The sequence below is a fragment of the Lonchura striata genome, chromosome 3 (genome assembly GCF_046129695.1).
Source record: "Lonchura striata isolate bLonStr1 chromosome 3, bLonStr1.mat, whole genome shotgun sequence".
NCBI classification, from domain to species: Eukaryota; Metazoa; Chordata; class Aves; order Passeriformes; family Estrildidae; genus Lonchura; species Lonchura striata.
The window spans coordinates 33,560,096-33,570,448 of record NC_134605.1 but is presented as its reverse complement, the minus strand read 5'-3'; the positions used below and the strand labels follow the sequence as shown (position 1 = coordinate 33,570,448).

General features: G+C 36.4%; 1 protein-coding gene across 2 annotated transcripts in view; it reads right to left on the bottom strand.

Moving 5' to 3' along the window:
- Nucleotides 1–279: 279 nt before the first annotated feature.
- RMDN2 (regulator of microtubule dynamics 2) overlaps nucleotides 280–10,353 on the bottom strand; it is a 48,355-nt gene continuing 38,281 nt past the window's right edge. For both annotated transcript variants that reach the window (XM_077782055.1, XM_077782054.1), the window contains exon 11: nucleotides 280–2,512. In XM_077782055.1, the coding sequence (XP_077638181.1) occupies nucleotides 2,459–2,512 (54 nt within the window). In that variant the 3' untranslated portion in view covers nucleotides 280–2,458. The remainder of the gene's footprint in view (nucleotides 2,513–10,353) is intronic.

Sequence of the window (10,353 nt, the reverse complement as noted above, 5' to 3'; positions counted from 1 at the left end):
TGAGTTGTGCACTCCCCAGGGACAGCAGGGGCAGGAGGGATCTTAAGAAGTCATCTAGTCCAACCTCTGCCAGAGGATGAATGTGCCTTAAACACTGGCAATGTATGAAACCTGATTTAACTTTTATACAAAAAACTTAAGTAAATTATTTTATAATGTTCTCAGGAAATGTATTGCAGGGCTGTGCAAAGTTACCATCAGGATTATTTTCTTCTAATGCCCAATCAGAAGGTAGGCAATTACCTCTTGTCCTGTGAATAGGGAATTCGAAGAACAAGGTTTGGGGTTCTTTTTTTATTGTCTTCTCTGCAAAAGCTTTTTACAAATGTGAATACTCCTTTAGTCCTTGCTCCTGCAGACTAAACACACCAAATTCTTTCTTATTTTACATGCAAAATAATGTTGTCTAGCACACTCATCTTTCTTGTCTCTCTCTGCATTAGACTCCTTCCAGTTAGACCACAACCTCCCTCAAGTGTGGTGCCTGAAACCAGATACAGTACACGAGCTCAGACCTCATTAGAACTTACTAGGCCTAATTAGAGTAAAAGGTTATTTTGTGTGAATTTAATGGGGAATGTTTATTTATTCAGTCTAGTATGAAATTTGCTTTTTCACAAAAACATAACATTATTGACCCATTATTAACTTCTCACTCACTGGAATCTGCATGTCCTTTTCCATAGAATTACTATACACCTGGTCTCCTCCAATCTCTTTCTGTTAATTACCTCAATTCAAGACTTTATATTTGCCCTTAATAAAGTAAATCCTACTTATGTCATGTAATTTCAGTAATTAATTTAAGTAACTTCTTGTTCAAATATATTTCTCCAATACACTTTCAGCTTTTATCAGCAACAATTAATTGTAATTGAAGTATCTATTGCATAATCCAATTTATTTTATAAAGGATATCAATTAGCATAAAATTGATTTCAGGAAAGGCCTCCTTATTACATCTTCTTAGGTGACATTGAATTGTTAACAACAACCCTAAATACAAATCACTCTTGCAGATTCTTTTAAACTGTGCTTCCTGCATTGACTATGAAAACATCAAAAGCAGACTACCAACAGACCCTTATAAAAATCATGATGTGTCACCTTTCCAGCTTCCCCATTCACAAGCCAATTACTCTGCATGAATCACAATACTGTCATAGAAGGAACTGTTAGGATTAATCTTTCATGGTATTTTCTCTTTTCTCTGAGATTATGTATTAAAAAAATCAAAGAAATACATATAGAAACTATTTTTTTCACAGGATGAACATTCAAAAAAATTAAAATGCTTATTTCAATTTGTGAAGATCTCCCTGTCTTTGCCAAAAAGTGGTCCACATTATCTTACACATCAAATAGATCAAGGAAACATATAGTTGTCCTTACTCAATTCTATGTTCTTTAACAGAAATGCCTACTTCTTCAATATACACTCCCTGCATTGAGATTAAGATCATGAATTAAAAAAAACCTGGCCTCTCTTCTTCTACAGACTCTGGTGTATTCTGGATCACTCCAGTGGTGAATAGAAATTCTTTCCCTATCTGCTACATTTTATTGAAAACACTGTTGTCCAACACACTCAGAAGTAGTAGGTCTTTAGTAGTCTATGTACAGGTTATGTTATATAGATGATATAAAAGGTTAGTGATGGTCACATGCTGCACTAGGGTCTTCAAAGACACTCTGATGAAATCACATTAGGCAATGCTTCAAATTGAAGACAGAGAGCCAGACGTCACAAACTTGCTGGAGGTCCTGATACAAATCCATTAAATATCACAGCTGTAATAGATTAATCTAAACCATTTTATCTAATTGGCCCTATTTATAATATCATACTTGATGTTACAAATAAATTATAATATTGAATTTATAAAATTTTCACATTGCTTTGTAAAACCAACAATAGGTTTAAAGTAAAAAGAGTTTCATTGTGGCAACAGCTTTGTTTAACTTAAACAAGACTGTAATTTTTTCAAGAGTAGAGAAATGTGTAAACATAAATATTCATTATTTTCTTCTGTACACATCTGTGTAAATTAGTTGATATAAATATAATTTACTATAGAAACATTTCTTTGTTTATGCTACACGCAGTACTATGCTGGCATCACGTACTAGATGTTGAGTCATCTTTCAAAGAGTGAGATTTATTCCTTTTGCATTCAAACCCCCTGAAAGTCCATTGCCAGAAGTGGACTTCATGTTCAGAGAATCAGACTCACAGTGTCAGAAATCTAAAATTAAACTTCAGTACAAGATTATAAATAATCAAAAATGAATGTATTATTTTAATACCATAATTGCCAGACACTTAAAGGCCATGATCAAAGTCAACCAAAATCAATGACTGTTTTTCCATTGACTTAGCTGAAATTTACCCACAGTTTCCAGTCTCATTTTAGTTTTACAATTTTATTACAGCATGAAGACTTAGAAGTACGCAGTATCAGAGCTTCAGTGTAAGAAGTAAAGCCTCTAAGTCTTTCTGGGCCTCTTTATCCTGAAAGAAACAGACAACCATGCATCAATTCAGAGAGGATAAATCCCTTCATTTGCCTAATACGTGTCTATCCACATTTCTTTACTAACAACAGACATAACACACAACTGCAACAGCCACAAAATATAAAGACTGCATAGTAGGTTAATTTATCAGTGAATACAAAAATAAAGTTTGAAGTGAAAACAAGAGCCAGATGGTGGCCTCCCTTTACAGCTCTGTTAAAGCACTAAAATGTAAGCCCACAAATAGCCTTCTCAGCAGACCAGTAAGCCCTTCGGCTTGGGATATAATTTTTATTGGTGTACTTCACATAAAATATTGCCTTGCCTTATACCTGATGTAATCTTGCATCCTGACCACATGCAATTTCTCTAAAGGTGTTCTGTGATGTTTGCTAATGATTTATTATACAACTAAGAAGAAAACATTGGGAAATGTAATGAATGACACAGGTTAGACTGTGGTTTCAGTGCACACAGCCATACCTACCTGTAATAGACACCATGGGCTGATGCACCCTCAGTATCTTGCAGGCTGGGCTCTGCCTATGCTACTGGGCTCAGGGTAGAGTGGGGCCAATGTGGGAGCAAGAGGCAGGTGACCTGCTGTGCTCAGAGCCAACACTACACTATACTCCTAGGGCAGCAGGAAAAGGCTCCTTTTAGGCCAATGTTTTAAGTGCACACTTTGCATTGGGCTTTTAACCTAAGCCAGGCCTAAGACTGTCTCACAGGTACCCAATATGTTTTGGCTATTCCATGCATAATCTGCTTGGAAAGGGGCACATGCATATAGGCATGTAACCACAGTACAAAAACTCCATTATTCTACTTATTTTTAAATGTCCCCTGCTTCCTTTAGCTGCTGCTGCAAAACTACTAGCTTGCAAAATGCACTTTGGTTTAAAATCACATTTCTAAAATGTCACCACCTCATGCCTGAAAGCTCATAAGGGTGCAAACACCCAACATATGCACCCATGGATATTTAACAGTTCAAATGAAAAGTGCCTGCACATCACTGATTTTGTGTAAGTATTTCTAATGACAGGGGCCAGTAATGATAATGCCACGGGATAGTCTGAAGGAAAATACTGTAGACAGTCAGTGAAGTAACCACTAGATTTCAAGATTCACTTCATTACTCAATCAACCAAATAGCTGGAACAAAATGCAGAACATTTTAGAATATATTTTATGGGTGAAGAAATTCCTGCTTCTCTTTATTTTGGTTAGTTGTCTATAATGTCATGGAGGAACAGAGAAGAATATTGAGATAATAGAAACCATATGCCAGACATGTCAAACTACATCATATTATTGGTCTGGATTAAGGCATTAATAAATTAGCTGGACACTTCTCTTGGAGTTACTGCCTTACTCCTACTGGCAACAATAGGCTAAACTATCTGCCTAATCATTTATCAGAGGCCTTTAAAGGCACACACTGCAAAGCCAGAAAGCTCTTGCCAAAATACTCTAACAGAAGGAAATGTCATACAGCATTGAGCACCCCTTAAACTCCATGTCAATACAGGCTCTCTGGAGCACCAGGCCATTGCTTTAAACAAAAATTGAAAACCTCAAAATTTTCCTTTAATTCAGGGAAAATACACTCTTTTCTGTATTGACTGTAGTCAACTTGTAAAAACTATTCTAAACTCCATAAAAAAAAGTAAAAAGCCAGATATTGTCCCATGCTAATAAGAAATGGAAAATTGTATATGGTATCTTAATTGTATCTGGTTGTACTCTTACGACATTTTTCTAAGTTGAAGATTATAAAGGTGCAGGTTTTCTCAAATCTGAATAGTGTTCAGCATTTCATGAGTTGATGGGATTCTCTACTCATTTTGCAGGATACAGCATTTTAAAAATAAATCTCCAATCAACTTTGGATAATTGTCTCTTTAGAAGTAAAGGATTATATTGGGCAATGAGCTGTACAAGTCGCAAAGGTCTAGAAAACATTGGGCAATCTTCACTGAATCTTCCTCTGGGCTTAGAAAAAAGAATGGAACAAAACCCAAAATTGTTCTAAGAACTGCCTGGAGAAGAATCTGCAAACATGCAAAGTGTTCTATCTCTGGTTTGCCAGTTCTAAACAGAACTACATCAGTTAAAGCAGGAATTATTGTTGCAAACTGTTCAATGGGTTGCATTAATTGAGCCAGCAGCTTCCAGTCAATAAGCAAAAGCATTGAAAAAAATCAGTAATGGCATTAAAAACAAAGCTGAGAATGGTCAGTTAAGGGAACTATTATGCCACCTTTGGAGAGAGTCCATCCAGACAAAAGGTGTGTCATGCTAAAAGGAGAGAGAAGCCACAATTCTGTTCAGTGTACTAGTTTCTGGTTTTTAGGGTGAAAACTCTATTATTGCCCAAAGCTTGGCTGCGAATGGAAAGAAAAAGCCATAAATCCTGTGTTGGGCCAACTCTCCTCCTTGTTGATTTCTGGGTCTGTGGCTTTCTGGAAATGAACAATAAAGTTAGCTTTTTTTTATTATTATTATTTTTTTTCTTTTTTTCCCAGTTTCTCTTTTAGAGTGTGGCAAGCAGAAGAAGAGGTGCAAGTTGTAGAAGGAATGCAATATACTTGCATTAGTCCCATTTGTTCACCCTGAGGCTAAACTCAGCACTGACTGAACACACAGCCATTTTCAGCCTCATCTTTCTATTGTCAAGGCTTATATTTATTTAACACTCCTTATATCATTTTCAGAGTTGAATATGAGTTCAAAATGTTCTGCAAACTGCTACACAAAATGTATTCAAATAACACGGTCAGGGACTGTATTTTGCCTTATTCCTATTTTGTTGCCTTACTTTTATGTTTCATCATTCACAGGGGATATGCACAGGAAAAAAAGACCTGGGAGGCCAGGGACAGAACAAGGGGAGAGAGAGAGTTGAAAACAAGGGCAAGAAAAAAGAGAGAGCTGGTGGGAAAAAGGGAATGTTGGCTTAACTGGAAGTAGTCCACATTTTGACAGTTCACTTTTGCTGAAAAAAAAAATTTACTGATACATATACATGGAGAGTTACACATATAAATGTGCATGTAAAAATTAAATTATAATTAAAGCAAGACAGAAAGATAATGATTTTAACTTCCATCTCTGCTAATTATTTCCTTATGTGCTAATACACTCAACCCAGGCACTGCACATGTGTGCACTTGTTGACAAAGTCCCAACTGTCAACAGAGAATGATACAGCCCCATGACCACAACTAAAATGGTCATACCAGCCAAGGAAAACATAATTGTGTGCAACCATTGCCAAATCCCAAGCTGACATGCATCCTGTAGGGTTTCACTGAAGTCAGCAGGGCAGCATGGTATATTCAATGAGCTGGGCTGCAAGGGTGGTCCGAAGCCGTACTCTGATATGCAGTAACAGCAATGAGGTGCTGAGAGACATTCCTGCTTTTGGGTACAGCTGTATAATTCCCTCACAGCTCCAGGAGAAATCCTGGACTGTAGCAGAAAAGACTCCCAAACATGCACAAAGGTTGTTAGAGAGCAATAGCTCTTGTGGACAGTATAAATCATGCAAAGCTAAATGCTATCCTATCCTTTATTGGTTTTCTGACAGACTCTCACAGATGGTGTGACTGCAGCATGCACTAACAATTATATAAGACCATGAGTTTTGTCCTTTGGTATTGCAACACATCAATGCCATCATCCACGTGCACCTTCTACATGACTGCTGTATGTCACAAGCTGGTGCATTCTATGTTCTTTCATATTATCACTATCTTCTCTGGGGATTAACCATAACTTCTCAAGGCTTTTAGGATCAAGGCAAGCACAGCTTTAAAATATGCAGCTGTCAATAATTATAGATTTTTGGATATTACTTCAGGCAATACCCTTTCGCACCCAGAAGAACACAAATAAACAACTCAGCTCATTCAAGGACTACTGTTGAAAAATTACAAAACAGCAGAATACAATTCAGAATAGTTAGTAGTCATGTAAAATTTTAATTGGCTAGTTCTTTCCTGACTTGAAAGACTAAATTTTCACCTATGATCTGGTTTTCTTTTACTATTGTACACAATGTGGAGCATTTGGTGTTAAAGAAATTCTCCTCCTTCTGCCTGGCTGCTGCCTCTCCCATTATGGGACCTACAGCTTTTCTTTCTGCACTGTCACTGCTGAAACAGCCTGAACACAATCACACCCAGTTACAGCCCCCTCAGACAGGTGCCTGTCAAGGCTTTCCTTCACCCTGTATATTGCCCCCAAGACAATATATTTCAAAATCCCAGGAGTTTGACCTGGCCCAGCTACTCTACAAAAATTCAAAATGGGTTTTTGCCAGTCAATTTTGTAATCCTGGAGTGTACCACCACTTCTGCAAATACTTCTTCCACTCTGCCCCTGCATCATGAGAATGCCCGTGGAGGAGACATACTCCATACTTTGGAGAACTGGCTGCTGACCATTCTTGCTGGACTAAGAACTATGCTAAAACTGTGTTAGCTTTGACAGGATGTTAAAACAAATACTGTGTGATAGTCCGTTTCATCATAAATATAATAAGCTTGGTATTTATCAGGATAAACTTCATCCTTATGTTATGAAGCTGTGACACCACAAAAAATATCTTCATCACTTTTTGGAATCATTTTCAGAGGGAGAGAATAAATAAGCAGACAATGCAAACAAACCTTTTTTCAAGGACTTAATAACATGCAGATAGAAAATTGATGTGATCACTAAGATGGAGAAAAATAGACTATTCTTTGAAGTGCAAAATAATGGAAAATATAGGAAGTCTCAAATTGTTTTAGCAACTCTTTCACAAATGTCTCACTTTCCCCTAGAATTTTAGTTTGAAATTTGATTTCTTTATAATGAGTTTTTTAAAAGGGTATTCCCTCAGCTCGAAGCGGTCACATTCATTGTATACAAAACCACTAATTAATGAATAGTTTTTTTCAGCACACTTCAAATATATTTTAGCTTTGAATTGGTGGTAGCTATTAGGAAATTCTTGTTCAACTCCACAAACAGTACTATCAGGAAAACAATAGCCTAGAATTTAAAATGAACACAAATCTGAACACTTCCATTATTTTTCAATTGAAGCATCATTAATTTTTGCTGACCATTTGGAGGACAAATGTGCAAAATAATCTAAAGCAACAAATATTCTCTGAAAAGCAAGGTATTTTGTACTGAGCTGAAGATGTGGAAAGAAAATATTCTGGTTGATGAGAAAACAAAAACACTTTTATAAGTTTAGCCCAAATTACTCAGTTTAAATTGGTAATTTTTTTCAAAAACAAGTCTTAATTTGTAATCTTCACTTTAAAAGCAAGAGTAAATTACTTTTTTCTCCTCAAAATCTTATTTAGAAGGATAGATTACAATAGCAGCTTCACATAAAATCTCTTGGAATATCACAAGAAGGTCTGCTCATACCACTATCAATCCATGGCTGCTGGAGTGGGTGTTTTTTGGAAAAACTTGAAAATCCAGACAGACAAATGGTCTGTTGGAATGGAACAGCTGATGGCTGATGAAATTTATACTCTGACCTCTCTTCCATCTCTCTGCAATCCCCACATTTTTCCTTATAAACAATATTAAAAATGTAATTAATAGACAGGGAAATCAATTATGATGTTGTACAAAAAAATATAAGAAAACGGTATGAGCATGAACTAAGCAGCTGCATTGTTGTGTAAAAATACAGCCATTACTGCTGCTTATGCTTGATTACATTTATCATCTCCTCTACATGAGTTTCAGATGTCACTGAGGCTGAAGGCAGAGTCTTTAACAAGTCTCTGCTTCCTGCCATTCTCCACCTGTAAGAAGATAATGTCATAATAATGAATTTCTGTAAAGTCTAAATCTCTCCCACTTGTTAATTTCAATTCTGAATTGCCATCATTTCTAATTACTGAGAAGGATGGAGTGCACAAAATCACCAATAATTTAGTAAAACACTTTCTTAGCCTTGGGCAAGTTTTTATCTATATTTTAAGTAATACTTTCAGCAACTCAGTGGAAATAGATTTCCTTTGCACTTTTCCTGTTTTCCTGTCTTCATCTCTTCCAAGACTATGCTTTTTGTAACGCAACTGCTGCTTTTGAGATTAATTTTTTTTAAAAATGTAGTAGAGACTAGAACCTTGAAATTTTAATCTCTTCTGTGTCAGGCTGTTAACTCCTTTGTGGTGAGCTTACTGGTCCTACAAGCACAGAGTTCATTGTCATACTCATGCTTGTCTCCAGACACAAGAAAAAACAATTCTGTGACTATTATACTTCATAATTCTACATTGAGACTTGAAATTCTATGAGTTCCAGCACTGAAAACTTCTAACAATCTTTATTATAAACAACAAATTAGGGTCTTATTCCCCTTACAAGCAAAGGACCATGTGTTTAACCAAAGACACACCCACACACACACACCCCCCCCACCTGTTCTGTCTTTCTGCGTGCAAGACAAATGCTCATGATTTCAAAATTAAATTACATATTTATCTTCAAATTTTAAAAAAGTAATTTTATTCCATCACAATAGTCCACCACATCTGGTTTCAAGAGCCCTTCACATAGTCATACTCAGCAAGACTTTGAGCACACTACAAAATGAGTCTCAGTAAGGGTAAAGCAACATCCTCTAGCAGAACAGAGCAGCTGTTAAGCACTTAACAATACCTCACAGCAGCCCTGAACATTCGGATCTCTTTTACTGAAGGGGCAAATGTTTCCCAGGACCCTGAGGTTATCCACCTGGGTAGCAACCAGAGGAAAAACTGGACAATTTCATGTCCCATGCACCTCCAGCAGTGAAGTACCACTCTACACTATTTATGGCCAAGGAAGGACTGTATGATTCATTGGAGGTTTTTTGTTTATAAAGGATAGAGACAGGTCTTTAAAGTTGCACTGTAATATCAGCTATGTTTTTCCAGATGTAATTTGAACCAAATCTCACATACTTCCTTTTAAAATAAAAAGAATGCATAGACTGATAAGTTAAAAATGTGCCAAGCTATTTTTAAAAACTGTCCTCTTTTAAAAAATCCTCCTGTAACTCTTAATGTACAGAACTCAATCATAACTTGTTTCTTTTTTTGTAATTTCTCTGTATCCTTTTTAAGATTCAGATTAGGTTTGAAACTAATAATCTGATTAATCAGGCTATCTGATTTTTTTTCCTTTAACAAGAATTACCTATGTTTGGAAGCCCCTTTACCCCTTGAATTAAAACAAACTCTATAAATGGTAGAACAGATGCACAGAAGGGATATTTGGATGTGACATAACACTCAAGACAAAAATAATATCACTTAACTCAAAATGTTATGTGAAATGAATCCTAGAAAAAGTGTCAAAGAAGTGTCCTGAGTTACAGCAGCTGAGAATTTGACCTGAGGATTAAAATGAGCTATGGGCTACTTTACTGATGCCAAGCACCTCTGGTTCCCAGAAGTAACTGGAAACTGTGGATGCTCAGAAGCAATAAAAAGTAAACCGTTGTCTATGATAATTCTTCTGTGGGATGATTTTTATCATGAAATAGTATACATTTCTTCAATGTGGCACCTTTCCAGCAACTTCGTCTCTCAGTCTGCTCCTGATTTCATGCCTTTATACAAATACATGTTTTGCACTAGAAGCCAAAATTTAAAAACAATAAAGGAGTTCCCCTGCTTGAAGAAAGAGAAAACTCATATGACAAACTATTGATTGCACTTGGGAATGATGGGTTTCACATGACTGTGACAAAACACCATACTGCTGACAACCTTGAGATCCTGAGCTGTGGCAAATGGAAAGAAATCCTCACACTGCTGCTAACCT